Consider the following 17,454-nt stretch of genomic DNA (forward strand, 5'->3'; position numbering starts at 1 on the left):
ACTTCGATTGTAAACTCTCTGAGGCACGGACCATCTGTTGTTCTGCGTTTGTACAGCACCAAGCACAGTGTGGTCCTGGTCTGTGACTGGGGTTCTTAGGCACCACAGCAGTACAATTAATTAATTAATTAATAAGTAATTCAACACATTTCAGGATTGGAGCTTTGGCGCGTATCCTCTCCTACGGCGCCACTGTAAAATATTCTACAAATCTGACACATATTCAGTTTATAGCCTCCTCTTTTGGGAGCAGGCAGCCACCACGATGCAAACTAACAATGCGTGTATGGATTACAGACGTTTCGCCCCTAAAATTTCCCCTCCTTGCTATTTGTGGCTTAGCCCCCACCTGTCATAACTAGCGCAGACCAGCTGCTGGCGCGCTAGGCACTGCATTGGCTAAACTGGCTTGTAATAGGGCTAAATGACACAGTGGTTAAAATGTCCCCCAGTCTCTTGTAGTCTTGCACTGGAGATGAACAAGTGGTAGAAGCCATTATATAAAAGCAGTCAAAAAAAAATCTATAGTATAGATGAGGCCCAGGAAAATCATTTCCATTCATCCAGCAGCAAAGATGGCACTTTTCCCACACTCCCTGCCTGTTCACCTTAATAAGGTGAAAAGGCAAGTGCCTAAGGAGGGTCTGGGAAATGTTGACACTAAAATACAGGCAGCATTTTTTTTTAAATGCAAAGTTAGGCAAATCCTGCACAAATTGTCTGAATATTTGCTCCGATTTTTAAATTCGTTCCCTTCAGCCGTGCTCGTCGTCCTCCTCACCTTTCCTGTCTGCTTTCCGTGAACATTCACGTGATCACATTTTGTTGGCATGGATGTTTGCGGAAAGGAGATTTCAAAGTTACATCCGCAAGTATTCAGGAAAACCCAATGTAAAAGTCTCACCTGCCTGCACACTCCTCCTGGCCAGGGGGCAGAAACAGTACCGTGTGGCTTATCTGACCCATAAAGGATAACCAAAGAGAACTGTCTGATCAATCCATTGCGTCAAAACATACACGCAAATTCACTACTCTCAAATACGCATTTAATGAAAGGAAATCATTAACTATTCGTGTCTGCGCCACAAGCAAGGAGAGAGGCTACATTTGTCAGATACATTTCTTGAGTTACTTGTTCTGCTGCAATGAAATGCTCAACACTGGTCTTCACGTAAGGTGTTACATCTAGGCTGAGATTCAGCAAGGTGTTTAAGCTGGGGGAGGGGAGGGGGGCAAACTTTTTGGCCTAAGGGCCACATCGGGGAATAGAAATTGTAGGGCAGGCCATGAACGCTCACAAAATTGGGGTTGGGGTGCAGGAGGGGGTGAGGGCTCTGGTGGGGGGTGCGGGCTCTGGGGATGAGGCGTTTGGGTTGTAGGAAGGTGCTCTGTGCTGGAATCAAGGGGTTTGGAGAGTGGGATCAGGGCTGGGGTAGGAGGTTCAGGCGTGGGGAGAAGATCAGGGGTGCAGGCTCTGAGCGACACTTACCTCAAGCGGCTCCCAGAAGCAGCGGCATGTCCCTTCTTTGGCTCCTATGTGGAGGCGCGGCCAGGTGGCTCTGCATGCTGCCCCATCTGCAGGCACCGCCCCTGCAGCTCCCATCGGACCACTGAAGGGGGCCATTGGAGCACATAGGAGCTGGAGGGGGCCATGCCGGGCTTCTGAGAGCCAAGTGGTGCAGCCCCCGACACTGCGCCCCAGCTGGAGCAGGGCAAGCCCCACACCCCGCTCTGCAGTGGAAGCTCGCGGGCCGGCTTAAAACAGCTCCGGCCCGCGGACCGTAGTTTGCCCACCCCAGTTTAAGCACATGCCTCATTTTAGCTTGTGAGGAGCCCTGTTAACTTCAGCTGGAGCAATCACATGCTGAAAATGAGGCCACATCTGTACTAGGAGCCAGTATATTCTATACTTCGCCAGTATAGCTACACTGGCCTATCGCACTGGTAAAGAGCTCCGTAGCGTGATTGCTTTTATACTGGCAAAGCTGACTTTTACCAATTTAACTTATCCCACCACCGTGACAGAAACAAGCTATACCCCTAAAAGCACAGGTTTGCTGGTAGAACTGTCTACTCAAGGGGCTTTTGCTGGTACAGCTATGGTCAGGGATCCCACCCCTCCCCAACACAGCTATGCTGGGGCAGGTGTCTGGAGCACAGACGTGGCCTGAAGCTTGTGCTTAAATACCTTCCTGAATCAGGCCCTGAGTCACTAGAGGTCAGAAAATGCAAGCAGCAGGTCCAACGGCAGAGCGAATTGAGCCTCAGTGCACACCCCAGGATGTGGAGGCAGAGAGAGAGAGGTGTACGTAAGTATTACTGCTGTAAAATCTGCATTACAAAAAAAAATGACATAGGGCCTGATTCTGCTCTCACTTGCTCCAATGTAAATCAAGGCTACGTCCGCCCTGAAATCAACAGCATTCCACTGAGGCACTATCAGAATTGGGGCCCCCATCACTGCTGCATTGGCTTTCGCATTTGCTGACATCTTGTGGCTCAGCTTGTCACTTTCACTGTGCGTGAATATGAGGGCGTGGCTTATTTAAGGGTTGGTTTTTACATGTCATGTAGCCAAAGGACCTGATCCTGGAGCCTTTAGTCATGCAAAGCGAGTGGGCATTTTGCCTGATTACGGAACTTCTGCCTCCACGGATCTTCTCTGGCCCATGTGACTTAGTCGGATCATCATTCACTTCCCCCTACCCAGCCAAACCTGATATGAAATAACTTTGTACCAAAAAAAAACTTCATCTCAAAGGAGTTTTTATCCTGCAACTTTCCAAAAAAGTCTGACAAACCCTTAGCAACAGCAAGAGCAACTGAACTGGAAGTCTCGAGACACCAATTCCAGAAAAACCAATTGTATTAACCATTTAAAACATTGATTTGGCTCTGATAAAGTAAGTAGCCTTTTAAACAGCTCGACCAAGAAGACTCTAAGAGCACACCCCACACTAAGAGATCACCTCGTGGAGCCGGAAAAACATCTGGCATATGGTGGGGGGGGAGGGGAAGAGTTTTAGGGGATGGATGCAGACAGGAAAACTTGGCTTGGAATGGAAAATAAGATGCTGTGTACAAGTGCCATGTACGCTGCCTAGTTTTTAAGCACACGTGTAAAGGAATCAGCCTGCTTTACAGGAGCGGTAGACACGCACTTGGCTTGATGGAATAAGCTACTTCACTTGCTCCTCTCCAGGTTTGAAAACAGCTTGTTATTCATTTTAGATATTCCTGGTTTTAGAAAGCTTTACTCTAAAGGGGGGGGGGGGCTGCAAATGCTCCACCCCCTTCTCCAGACCCTGTGAAAGCACCTCTGCATGAGTAGGTGCCTCGTGAAGATGAGGGAAGCGTCATTATTCAATCCCCACCCCCCACACACGTGTGTCTAAAGGAATGCAGCCTGGAGGGGTATTAATTCAAGGCTCCAGTGTCAATGTTGCCCCCTTCATGATGGGAGAAAGGGGGCATATTTTAAAAGAAAGCAAGAGGCAGAATGGAGGAGCTAACCCTCCCTGGGACTCATAGGGAGGATCTGTGGCCACGGAACTTGTGCATGCATAGGGTTGGCAGGCTAAATTCCCTCACTTTTCCACAGCATCCCAAGCTCATCACAACAGCGGAGCTGGGAAGACTTCAAAGGAACTCTCCAAGCCTTTTCAATGCCTCCTGGGGAGCATCTCTGGGCCATGGAGGGCAAGATTTTCTTGAGCGCTCAGCACCCTGGGCGCTGAACATTTTTGAAAAGGTGGCTTCCAGTTAGAGGCTCAAATGGGAGGTGAAAAATCTAGCCCTGGTTCTTGACAAAAACTGGCTCTCAACCATTATTTTCTTGTCTACTTTGAGGTCTATTAATGGAGCCCATAACCATAGGATCTATGCAACTGACTTTATAAAATGAAATACAGCAGGCTCCTCTTCAGAGCAACCCCCCCCCTTTTTTTTTTTCGCACCGCTCAACTGAGTTCTAATCTGAAGTGCTGTTTACACCTTACAATACACCGAGCCGACTCAGGACTTGCATCTCGCTGCACCAGACGTGGAGTTTCGCCAGAGCGGAGTGGCTCCCTTGTTATATGTTCGCGTGTCAAACTGTGTGTGTGTGTATTGCTCTACAAACAAAAACCCACCCACTGACTTTTTTAAATCGCCATCACGTGTGTTGATGGGAACCCCACAGCAGCCAGAAAAGTGTGAAATTTCAGCTCCAACCATGTCATGGCTCACCAGTGTCAGTTACAATAAAATAAACGACCCATTTCCTGCAGGACCAGGAGCACTCTTGGGAGGGTTGGGGTTGGGTTGGGTTTTTTGGAGACAAGCTTGGACTCCCCCTCTCGAGCTGCCCTTTTTGAGAGGAGGCAGGGCATGGATTAAGGATGCGCCGCTAGCTGAACCGGTCCGCCAGCAGCATGGCTGCTTCTCGCTGCCCTCAGCTCGGGATTAGGGCTAGCAAATGGGGAAATTAGAAATACCTGAGCCGGCTACCCACCTCCGCGGCCGTAGTCCTATCGGTGCCCCTCCCCCACCTCTTCACTAGGCTCCCTCAAGAAGCTCAATAAAATGTCTTCCACTGTTCAGATATTATTGCCAGGCCTGTTGGGGAAACCCCCCGGGGGGGGGAGGCTGGAAAGGGGGCAATTCAAGGCAACTGCAAAAGCAGGAGCGGCAGAGGCTACAGGCACAAATAAGAGTCAGGGGTAGAAATGTCAAAAGCACCTAAGTGACTTAGGAGCCTAGGTCTCATTTTTCAAAAGGCATAAACACTTAAGAGCCTAAATCCCATAGACTCTCAACGAGACTTAGGCGCCTAAGTCACATTTGAAACAGGCGCTTAGGCTCCTAAGTGACTTGGGCACTCAGGGTAAGATTTTCAAACGTGCTTAACTCCCACTGAGAGTCGGGGACCCAGTTTCTCTTTGTGCCTTTGAAAATCCCCCCCCCCCCACCACACACACGATAAACTGAGAAAGTGCCCCATTGTTTGAGACACGTTAAAACTAGGCTGGACAAAGCCCTAGCAAACAGACCATAGGGAACAATTCTGCATTGCCCCCTGTGGGGAGGTGGGGGCAGGGGGATGGACTAAATGAGCCTACCAGGGGCCCTAAGCAGCCTGGCCCCAATCCAAAGCACAGCAAGTAAGTGCTTAGCTTGAAGCAAACGAACAGTCCAATTAAGTCAATGGAACTAGTCGCTGCTTAAACACGTGCTTTGCTGGATGCAAACCAGAATACTGCGAGCCTTATCTACCCCTGGCCTTCTCCATGCAAGAAAACTGCTCATTTAATTTAGGCTGCATCTACATTTAAACCACTCCAGCAGCACAGCTGCAACATAAGAATTATTCCGTTGACCTAAAAACAACAACGAGGAGTCCGTTGTTTAGATTTAAAGACTAACAGATTTATCGTCAGAAGGGGATTTTTTACCCACGAAAGCTTATACCCAAATAAATCTGTTAGTCTTTAAGGTGCCACCGGACTCCTCGTTGTTTTTGTGGATACAGACTAACACGGCTACCCCCTGATCCGTTGACCTAGAGATGTCTACACCACGGCTTAGGTTGGCTGAATTACGTTGTATGGGCCATGAAATTTGTCCCAGCCCTGAGCAATGTAGGTAAAGCCAACCAAACTTTGTAGTGTAGTCCTGCGTAGCCACCTAAGGGCTTGGCTACACTTACAAATTTGCAGCGCTGCAGCAGGGTGTGAAAACACACCCTCTCCAGCGCTGCAAATTGCGGCGCTGCAAAGCGCCAGTGTGGTCAAAGCCCCAGCGCTGGGAGCGCGGCCCCCAGCGCTGTCCGTTATTCCCCACAGGGAGGTGGAGTACGGGCAGCGCTGGGAGAGCTCCAGTTTCAAAGCTTGGACTGATAGAAATTGGAAGAATTGGAAGAATTTTGCTGAAAAGTGAATGAGGGTCGACTAGCTATGCTAAAAGTCTATCGTAGCTGATCATCTTATCAATGAATATAACACATGGCGAGTTCTCTCTCTTCCAGGTGTTCTCTAGCCGAACTCTTATTCTAAGGCATTTCAGAAATACTTTCCAGCAACATTCAGTCTGTTAACGAGGGGTATACGCTTCATGCAGCCTGCATCACTGCAGCTACACTTTGAAACTTGTAGAGTAGAACAAGCAGCTATAATTAAACCCTAAAAATGTTTCCCTAGATGGATTCCCAAGAGACCTGGACACTTCTGGGGATAACAAGAACACCCAGAACTGTAGCAAGAATGAAAAAAAAAAAGTTTGGATTTTATATAAACCTTCAAACTTCAGGGCATCATCCAACCTCTGACTGATACAATTAGGAAGAAACTTTCCCTAAACAGACTAGTCCATAACTGCCTTCTGCAAGGTTTCCTACAACATCCCCTGAAACAGCTCGTACTAACTGCTACTGGAGACAAGACCCTGGATTAGATGAACCCCTGGTCTTACCTAGTATGGCAAATCCTATATTCCTCTTCTGCCTTTTTATTTTAAACATTTTGCATGTTAAGTAACTTTTTTTTAAAGTATCAGCATTCCTTTCTGGAAGACCCTCCCTGTTCATTCACAGTTTTCAAACCAAAAGCAGGTGGAATAAGAATTCAGAAGAACAAGTGGGCTCATGGACAAGACTGACAGAACATTGACAACAGGGGCAGAATTTTCAAACGTGTCTAAGGGCTGGTCTACACTAGACAATTAGGTTGGTGTAATTACATTGCCTAGAGCATAGAAAATGCACCTCAGTCCCTGTGCATTACCTACACGAGGGGGAGAAACCCTCCATTGGCACAGGTAGTGTCTACACTGAAGCGCTGAGTGGTTTAAGTGTAGACAAGTCCTAAGTGACTTAGGAGCTCATGTCTCAGTTTCAAAAGTGACTTATGAGTCTTGGATTTAGGTATCCAAGTGTCTAAGTCACTTTTGAAAATGAGACGTGAGCTCCTAAGTCACTCAGAGCTGGTCAACGCTACGGGGGGTGTGTGTGTAATCGATCTAAGTTACGCAACTTCAGCTACGGGAATAATGTAGCTAAAGTCGATGTACTTAGATCTACTTACCACGGTATCTTCTCAGTGAAGTGGATTACCCAGTGGTGGCTCCAGACCCCAGCACGCCAAGGGCGTGCTTGAGGCGGCATGCTGAGGGGGGCGCTCTGCCGGTCGCCAGGAGGGCGGCAGGCGGCTCCGGTGGACCTCCCGCAGGCGTGCCTGCGGAGGGTTCGCTGATCCCGCGGCTCCGCTGGCCGTGCAGGACCAGCACACCCTCCGCAGGCACGCCTGCGGGAGGTCCACCGGAGCCGCGGGACCAGCGACCGGCAGAGCGCCTCCCGCGGCATGCTGCCCTGCTTGGGGCGGCGAAATGTCTAGAGCCGCCCCTGGGAGTACCAGAGTCGACACTAGCGCGATTGTCGGTCAGTTTAACTCGTCTATACTAGACACGATAAACTGACCCCCGCTGGATCGATCGCTACCCTCAATCTGGCCGGTAGTGTAGACAAGCCCTTGACCCTTTTGAAAACATTACCCCATCTAAATAAGAAAACAACTTATCAATGACTTTCTGGGTAGGTTTTGTTTTGTGTTTTGTTGAGTTGGTTGGTTTGTTTGTTTGTTTTTCAGGAAATCATGTGCTGTAGAGCTTAAGCTTTTCCAATCACTGTTAAAGTCTTCATCATCCCAATTCATCTGCCTTCCTCTCTACTGTAAGAGAAGCATGTTGAAGAATCCCTTGGTATTGACAAAACAGTTTTACACGCATCATTTCTTCATCATCAACATTTTTTTCACACTTTCTTGTTTGTAAAAGCAACATCTCCCTAAGAAACCCACAAGTTGCCACAAAATGCGTGTGTGTGTGTGGGGTGAGGGTGTTTAAAAAAAACAATGGCATCATTAGTGGAGACTGAAAACCTTTTACACACTGACACTGAGTGAGGTACCTTCCATTCATTAAGTCAGCAAAACCTGTAAATTACTACTAGAGGTAGAAGGGGACTCTTTCTGTTTCTTCAGCCTGGAATTTCAAACACTGGACTAACTCAATCTTATTTTTCAACAGCCTCTCCTGCTTTCTGAAGTTTCCTAGGTCCTAGTGGCACATTCTGGAAAACATTAACATTTCTATATCTGAGGGGAGGAAGGGGGATGGATGTCTTCTTAAGTGTCTAAATTCTTAAAGCTGTAACTTTTTTAAGGAGAAAAAATATAGTATTTTTTTAAATGGTTTTAATCTAAAAGGCAAAAGTATAATCAATCTCTACTGGAGAAACCGATTCAGAAAGGGCATCTACAGGACTTCATTTTTCATTGGTCCAAAAGCTGAGACTAGAAAGTTTGCAATTAAGTTGCAACTTCTGATAGACACTTGCCAGTTATAGTTCTTACTGGGAAATGAGGGGTGAGCCAATTGCTTCAAACTGTAAATTGTTAAGATTATCTTTTATTTTCAGTTATATTAAAATTGCGCACATCTCAAGTGATCAAAACTTTAAACCTAATTTTTCAAATTTACTCCAGAAGAACATGGAACTGACAAATTATTTCTATCCTTCATGGTTGGAAATCACCAACAGTGTTCATTTACTACAGCTATTGAGGGTGTATTAATCGGTATTAATAATCACTGATTTAAATGTACTAAATCCAAAGAGAACGTATTAAGATAACCAAAAAGAAGATCTTAAATCAAAACTTAGAATATTAAAATGGAAGTTTTTTTCCTTATCTCAGGCATTTAAACTTTCAGAAACTGCTCTAAACAAGAATGATGCTAACTTCTCTGGAAGGCAGAACCTTTAAAAAATAAACAACCTCTGATTTGCGGGAGGTAAATAACCTCAAGAATGGATTATAAATTTAATTTGTCTCAACATTCAAGAAAGTTTTCCTGAATTAAAAAATAAAGAACTACCTAGATTTTCTATGAACTTTTTGTAGAACCAAGAAATCAGAAGCGAGTAAGATGCAATTTTTGTCAACTAATACTTAAAAAGAAAAAGGTGCCACTTGCTGTTTAAACAAAGTTTTAAAATATTTCATTATGAACACACTCATCGTGGGATTATGCATGTTCAAAATTATATTTCTACACAAGTATTAACTTGAAACAAAGACTGGGGGGAAAAGGTAATACAACCCCACTCAAGCAAACTTGTTAAATTATATCCAGAACAATACAGCAGACAATTAAATATTTGCTTGTAATTAATAAATGTCCTTCTTCTGTTTGGGGACAAACTTTTCTGACTGTATCTGTTCTTTGCTTAAAAATAACCTGTGCAAATCCTTTTAGTTTTAAGTGTATTTTTATCAGCCATATTCACTATTTCCCCCAAATTACTAAATTTCATTCTCTCTGGGCTACTCACTTCCACATTCCTCATATTTGGAATGTTTGCTTGATGGATTCACTTCTTTCATTCTTTCTTTCTCCCCCCCCCCCACCCTTTATTCATTCTTTTTTTTTTTCAAATCTATCCACTTAAGTCTTTTCAGTTTCAGACAGATCTACCCCCCTAAAACATTTCTTAATCTTATAGGGGTTTGGGGGGTAAATCTCATTTATTGAAGGGGTCATTTCTTCAGTAAGCCTTTCAACACACACAATTTTTCAGGTTTTTTGTGTTTTCTTTTTAAAACATAATTCCTAATTTTGCCAATTCCTCTTCAGTAAAGTCACAGAATAGCAATGAGAGAAACTTTAACCTAAGCAAGTTTAATAAAACTTTCAGTTTTATAATATTAATCTCCACACAATGACAGTGTATATTTCGCATCAGAGTGATTTCTTTCTTTTTAACCTAATATTTTAAAAATATTTATTTAAAATGGTTTCCCATCAGCATTAACAAAATGAATGTGTTTCTCTTATATTTTGGGGGCAGGAATACATACCAACAATTCTCTTGTGTACTGTTAGTTTATTCTGCATATTTTAATTCATATTTATATTGAAGTGAGAAGAGAAGAAACATTTTAAAGAAGAAAGGAAACCCTCATGAAAGATGAATTCACTATATGAAGTTTAATCAAATACATTCATTTCCATAAACATCCTTCAATCTTATTGAGCATTATTTTTTATTTCTAATCAAACAGATCCAATCCATAAATCAACTTTTATTTTTAAAATTCCCAGAAAAGTAAATGAGTGAATGTAACTTTATTTTTTTAAATTCCTGTACTTAACAACCTTGTCAGGTTTTATTTCATTTTATTTTTAAGAAATCACAGTAAGAACATCTGATCGAATCCTTGCCTATCCTACTTAATTAACTAATTCCTGTTCTGTATGTCTTTAGACTGGAAAATCCAAACTCAAAACAACCAGAAGAACAAACTCACACAGAAACACCGCCTCTAACATAATATCACTCTGTATTTAAAAAAGAGAAAAAATATGGTATACCACCTAGTAAAGATTATATTTGCCTAACAACTTCCAAGTTTACTAACATTTTTAGAAAAAACAGAACTACAAGCCTGTCTTAGAAAACTGAGACAAAGTTACTTTATCAAACCATAATTAAGTGATACAAGAATGTATCCAACTTGAACACCACCACAATATCGTACTAATAAAAGTTATTTGAAGTTAAGCACTTTAAGGAGAACATCAACATCAAAAATGGCTTCTGTAGCTTTAAATAAAGCAGACAGTGTGTGTATTTATACACACACACACACACACACATATATATCTAATGTGTGTTCACACAATCACCACACCATGGCATATAGATTCTATATGTAATAAATTTTATTTCTCTTGTTTCTCACTAAAATTTGCTAACTAACCTTAGATCTGATTCCTCTTATTATAAACTTTAAGCCACAATTTGTTTGAATTACACTGTGTTTACATTTAAAGAATAGCTGCTCTTTGACATTATTAATAAAATCCAAAAAGGGTTAGGGGAAAGGGAAATAAGAAATATCTTGAAATCTACTGTGTGCCACACAACCTATTGAGTACAGCTGCTGTTTGATATTGTTAATAAAGTCTGAAAAGGGTTGGGAGAAAGTGAACTAAGAAAGAGCTTGAAGTCTGCTGTGTTCCACACAACCTATTGATTTTCTAGCAGTGCTAAGAAAAAAAAATCAGACTTTTTTTTTTCGATTTTATAATGTTACCTTTCATACTGTAATTGCCTTTCCAATAACATTGCATTCAATCGAAATTTACACCACAACCAAGTATTTGAACACGGTAATAAGCAATAATTGATCACCAATGCATACATTGGGGGCTTACTACTAAAATATTTTATATTAAATGATTAGATCGGTTTTGAGGTTTGAGCTAAACCTGCTGGGTCTCACTGACCCATAGAGCACCCTGCTTTCAGCCTTGCAGTCTCTGGGATTCAATGGACATATTGGTGTGTAATTTTAAAAGGCCAACAAATGGGGAAAAAAAAGAGAGCTGGGAAAGCAAAAATTAAGGCTTACCCTTTGCTAGTAAGCCAGATTCCAAAAGAGTCTTCAGGTATTTTTTTTCAGTCATAAAAAAGCTAAAACAATCTTTTAAGAAGCCACCTCCCTCCTGCTCTGTTGTTGAAGTAACTGCCTAGTCACGTGGCTCAAGCATATTACAGATTCTGCTAGAATTCAACGTAGACTATTTGTGTTTGGGGCCAACTCCCCTGCTTCCTGCGGGGTAGGGGAAATGTGTCTTTGCTAGAAAATATTTATTCTCCTTCATGTGGCATCTGCCCTAAACTGCAAAATATCTGCTGGTCACCAGAATAAATCATCAGCCCAAGGTGAGCACCCAACAACAAAAGGCCAAGAACATGGAGAAGACTGTAGACTTCTGAAAAAAAATCTAGTGGAAGAAATTATACTTGTAAAGAAGGGAGACACATTTTCATGTTTAAAGTAAAGATAAAGGAAATGTAATAATTACAGCTCAGTGAGAGTTCTTCTCTACAAGAAGCTGGGTCAAATTTCCTTAATTTAAACTACACCTTAGCATGAAATGTGAAAACAAGCCCCCCCCCCCTTTTAAATCCAATTTAACTTTTTTCAAATATTAGGTGAGAAATTTTAAAAATATGTGTAAAAGGTATTTCAAAGTGAACAAGACAGCAGGGAGCCTTCAGCAAGATCTCAGCAATACTGTACACCAACTTGGCCAAACCACTATTTAGTATCTGGGTTTTTTTAAACTTACTTTCAAAGTAACTTAAACAAACAAAGACGAAATGTAAAAGTTGATCATCAGAATTGACTCACGCCTAGCTTTGGGCAGCTCTAAAACCCAATAATCCCCTCTTAAATTTAATTTCACATGCCCATAATTGTGATGATAAATCACTCCTCCACCTCACCCCCCCCCATTAGTTTAGCTATAACCTTCCAACAGGGAAAAATAAGAGGAATTAAAACTCTGTATTACCTTTGCTTTTTGGGTACTGAATGTTCAATCTCTAGCTGTTTTCCATGTAGCTCCACTTTCCCTAAAAACAAAATGTGTCTTTTTTTTAAATCTGAGCAGGGGTGGGATGCAGAAAGGTTTGGGTAACATTCTTTGCCCCTAAACCTTTTTATTTTAATTCCAATTACAATGGGCCACACAGCACAAATCCATGTTTTGATTCCTCTGCCAGTGCACTTTATTAAATACAAAACTGGTTTCAAGCTGGAGAGCATTGGGAGGTACCGGCCAGTGGCTCCCTGGACAATGCTGCTTAGGAATATTTGATTCCTTCGCTTGGCCTGAGCTGTGTTTTGCACAGAGAAGTCTGCTTCAGAGAAAGAAAAAAGGAATTAAATGTTAAGATCCATTCTTTGCTGCTGCTGCTTTTTGTGTGTGTAAGGATCTCAGGGGCAGAGTTTTTTGCACACAAGGGCTGAAAAGATAAAATGTTATTCAATGAAATGAAGGGATTTCTCCCTTCAAAATGGGGAGATCTGCCTTGCAACTGATTTATTTGGGGGGGGGGGAGAAGAGGTAGAAAAGGAGCATTTGAGTTTGGGAGATCCTGGCATCAGCAAAAATATATATATATATATATTCTTCTCTAGTAGTTTCTCTCTGTGAGAACACAGCATGGCGACCTTCGCGCTACAACACATATGCCCCAGGAAACCCCACGTTCAAATCAAAATGGCTAAAGTCCCACGCCCCCCTCCCCTCCTGCAGATGGGACCCCCCGCCACACACACGGATTACGACCCCCACGCCTTGGGGGGAGCCAAGCTGGGGGCGGGGAAGGCTGCTGGGAACCCCGAATGGCCTGGTGCTGCTTGGAGGGAGGGGCTGGATGCAGGGGGACCCCTCCAGCCCGGATACGGGGTGCTCTGGCTGAAGGTGGAAGGCAAGAGTAGGGGGGAGCAGAGGGGAGAATCGGTCTCGCCCATCTTCCCAAGCTTGTCGGGGGGGTGGGTGGGAATCGGGGAGCTCAGCTCCCCCACGCGCGACTTTGCTGGGGAATCCCCTGGTGCTGGCCCCGCGTGGCCTTCGTCGCACCCACAAGATTTGCTGGATTGGGGGGGGGAAGGAGACGGTTTCGTGATTGTGGTTTCTTCAAGGCGATCCGTGTAAGGCCCTGGGAAATGCAATGGGATCCGGCCCACTGGCGAACCAGGAGGGCCATGGCTGAGTGGGTGCGTTCATCAGAGATGAACTGGGGGCGCCGTGAGAAAGAAGGGAGGGGGGGTTAGAACAGCAGACCCCCCCCTTGATATTATTTTGCAGGGACTAAGAGATTTGGTGCAAAACCAGAAAGGAGGGGGGGAGGGGAAGGAAAGAGAGAGAGAGATAATCTGCTTACCAGAAAAAGTTTCGATGGCTTTCATAGCCCATTGCTCATCAGGGCAGTCCACAAAGGCATAGCCCGATTTCACCAGAAACTGACCACTGAAGGAGATCTTGTGGTCATTGAAGACTTTCTCCAAATCGCCTGGAGTCACGTTTTCGTTTAGATTCCCAATGTACAGCTTGTTCATGGTGGATCACAGGAGATGTGGATGGTCGGTGGGTGGGTGTTAAGAGAGGGAAGGGGGGGGGAGGAAGGGTTGATAGGGCTGGGGAAGGGGAAACAACTTTTCTTTACGGATTCTTTAAAAACAAAAAAAAACCCACCCCCACCCTTTACACAAAAAAAGGGAAAAGTTCCCAATTCAAACTGGAGCACAACAACTGGGAAAGCGAGTTGGGTGTTTGGTGGTGGTGGTTGTTTTTTAGGATTTTCCTCTGGGCAGGGGCTGGGGGGGGGGAGGAGGTGGGATTCCTGGTGATTACAGGCTCAGTGGGGGAGTTGGTTGGTTCAACTGGGATGGCGGGCTGGGAAAAGTGCGGCGGCTTTTTCGGCCGGCCCCCCAACTCCTTTGAGTCGCACTCATGTGTCACAGGACGTTTGGTGAAGCTGCCTGGCACCGCCTCTAAATAAAATCGACCTGAAAAAATGAGTGAAAATGTTTGCAAGAGGAAGCCACGTGGTGGTGCCGAAAGCCCAGCCCCTGCAGTGGGAGGGGCGGGCACCGCCAGGGGAGCCTGGCCCTTTATTTAAAATAATAATAATAATAAAGAAATTTACTATTTTATTTACAATTGGCCACGGGAGCCTTTCGAGCTGGGGACATTGGCTTCATCTCAGCAAGCAGCCCTCCAGCTTCCCTCCTCCCCTCGGCCTTCTCTAAACATCAAGCCCACCCACCCCCCAGCCGGGCTACCCTCCCCCCATGGCTTCCCGGTGTAAACTTCTTAATCAAAGGAGAGAGGTGGATTCCCTGGCGCCGGACGGGGGGGGGGGGAGGCTTTGCACAGGGTTGGCAAACAGCAGCTCCACCACACTCTGCAGGCAGTGGGGGCACAGTGTCCTGGGGAATGGGGACCATAAAAATCCCTCGATCCGAAGAAGAGAGGTGCGGGGGTGGGGGGAGCTGATCTCATCTATGATGGCTCCCTAGGACGGGCAGGAAGATGGGTCCCTTTATTCTTTGAAATCTTCTGTCGAGGATCACTCAGCTGGGGGGGGGGGGGAGAAATCAAGCCATATTGGTGACCCTGGGAGGAATTCTCCAGGGACTCACCGCCCCCTCCGCACGAAGGACAGGCACAGAGACCACGTTGCGGAGAGAAGGGTGAATGAATGAAGCCCTGGCTCCCCGCCCCCCCGCCGCAGCGATTTGTGCTTCTTTGCATGCTCCATGCGTTGAGAGCACCGTGGGGGGAGGGGAGACACACAGGGCCATGCACATGGTCTTTTTTTTTTTTTCCTCCAAAGGGCGCATGTTTTGATCAGCCAAGAAGCGAGAGGGTCGAACCCATCCAGGATGGTAGCAACAGGGGGATGGGGAGGAATGGCTTGGGCTGCGAATGCCCTGGAAAATGTCACTAATCCCAGGCTAAGGGATGGGAGCTCATTCGTCCCCCGCCTCTCTGAACGGCTGGGGTTCTCTGAATGGCAACGGAATTGAACATCAGGCTCCCAATAAATAGACACACACACACACCCTCCCCGCCCCCCCCCCCGCCGCTTTCCAGCTTGCCCTAGTCTCAGCCTTTCTTCTTTGCAGACTTTATTTTTAGGAGCGGTTTAAAATAGCAACAGCCGAAATCATTCCTCCCACCCCCACAAAAGAGAGGTGGGGGTGTGAAGAGAGCCCAGTTGTGTTCATTCCTTCCCCAGGCGCTGAGGTTAGATTTCATGAATGGAGTGGAAGCCGGTGTGTAGTAGCTGATCGCTGTGAAAACAACAACCCCCCCCCCTCCGCCTTAAGCATCCGTACAAAATGCTTCCGCTTCACACCCACCCCCTCGTGGCAAACGTCACGTGTAGGTCCCCCCCTTGCGGGGGCTCCCACGCGCGTTCCGATGCTGAGTGGGGAAGGTTCTTGGCAGCTGCCTCCTGGGAGTGGAGTTCCCTTCATTGTCTGGGGGAGGAGGGGGTCAGCTAAAGAGTCCATGATCTTGGAAGTTAAGTCACCAAGATGGGGGTCGATCTCTTTCAGTTCCTACAATAGCCTGGGCTGAGGCCAGCCCCGTCAGTAAAACACCGGGAGAGGAAGGAAGCCGCGGAAAGGGAGAATTTACAATCTCCTTCCAGCTTCCCAAGGAAGAAGAGGTGCCGCCGCAAAAGCAGTTAGCCCCAAAAAAGGCAACGCGCTGGTGGCCAGTCCCTTTGCTGGATGGGATCTTTTTTTTCTAAACGTGCCACCCCTCGGTGCAAAAACCCCGGTGCGGAGCGAAGCGGGTGGCTGGTGGTTGCAGAGAGGGAGGCATGTGCGTCTTGCATCTTTGGACTCCGCCAGCTAAGTGGCGCGGATGAGTGTTTCTAACCGGGTGGCATGAACCGATTCCTTTGCAAGCTTGGGGATAAGCGCTCCAGCTGCAGGTTGTTCGTGTTTGGAGTGTGTGGTGCGTTTGGGTTTGAAATGCTACGCGTCAACAACAACTGCTGCCTGAACTGTGGAGTTCGATACTCATCCTTAACCATTAGCCAGACTTTTTTTTTTTTTAAATCCCAATAAGATCCACTGTTTCTGAAACAGACAATAAAGCAAAAAATATCCTCTGCCCTTTTCTGATTTGTTATGAACACATTCCGGACAGGCAACAACTGATTTATAAACTCCCAATAAGAGTATACACCAGGCTCTCCCCTTTTATTGTCTTTAAACAGATCCTAATAACATTTACCAACACGTGTTTTATTTGGGGGGGGGGTGTGTGTGTGCAACGTATTTCATTATGTTAATGTTAGGTTTCAAAAGCAGTTTAGTAACATGTGCATAGCATTTCAGTTATTTCAATCCATCAAGTAAAACTCATCTGGAAAATCCTTGTTTAAGGATTATTATCGGCATCATATCTGCATTGATAATCGCCCAGAAACTTTGGTATATAAAAAATACTTCCCAGTTTCTTTTCTTTTGGTAACCATTTCTTTAAACTGCTTACTTTGGTTTTGGAGGGTTTTTTTGGACACTAATTGAACGATACATGCCCTACTAATATATGCTACTTAATTTGGTTATTCTCTAGAAATACATTTCCATCTTTAACTTATTTGATTTTAGTTTTTAAAATAGTATTTATATTAAAAATTGCTTTGATGAGGGTTTGCATGCAAAGGTTGGTAGTAAACAAACTTTGAATCACTCCAAGATATGAAGTTATCTCCTGCATGTAATTTACTTGTATATCCAAGAGAATGTGTGAATTATATGCCACAGATACCTAGGAGCTTAATAAAAAATGACTTGTGAATTACTTTTTGTCTTAGAATTTTTTAAAAAACGATGTTTCACCTCCACTTCATCTAAACCAGTTTGTTTAGATCGGAGATCCTTTCTTTTAAAAAATGTGTATACTGCTGATCAGGATAAAGTTTGTTTCCTCCCTTCCAGCTGCATTGCTTATTCCCTCTTTTAAAAGAGCCAAACTAAATTCACCAGAGGACTCTTTACAGGGGAACTGCTGTGGCCATATGCATGTTATTAA

General features: G+C 44.9%; 1 protein-coding gene across 2 annotated transcripts in view; it reads right to left on the reverse strand.

The window, feature by feature from the left end:
• The window catches only part of IGF2BP1 (insulin like growth factor 2 mRNA binding protein 1), a 60,805-nt gene that overhangs the window by 39,958 nt on the left and 3,393 nt on the right, over nucleotides 1–17,454 (reverse strand). Inside the window, exons 1-2 of one of the 2 annotated variants that reach the window (XM_039516993.1) lie at nucleotides 13,781–14,398; nucleotides 12,403–12,463 (exon numbers count right to left, since the gene is read on the reverse strand). The exons of the other annotated variant lie outside the window; for it this stretch is intronic. Coding sequence (XP_039372927.1) covers nucleotides 12,403–12,463; nucleotides 13,781–13,955 — 236 coding nt within the window. The 5' untranslated portion in view covers nucleotides 13,956–14,398. Of the gene's footprint in view, nucleotides 1–12,402; nucleotides 12,464–13,780; nucleotides 14,399–17,454 lie in introns of those variants that run through there. 2 annotated transcript variants of the gene reach the window in all.

Source organism: Mauremys reevesii, linkage group 27, assembly GCF_016161935.1.
Source record: "Mauremys reevesii isolate NIE-2019 linkage group 27, ASM1616193v1, whole genome shotgun sequence".
NCBI lineage: Eukaryota > Metazoa > Chordata > Testudines > Geoemydidae > Mauremys > Mauremys reevesii.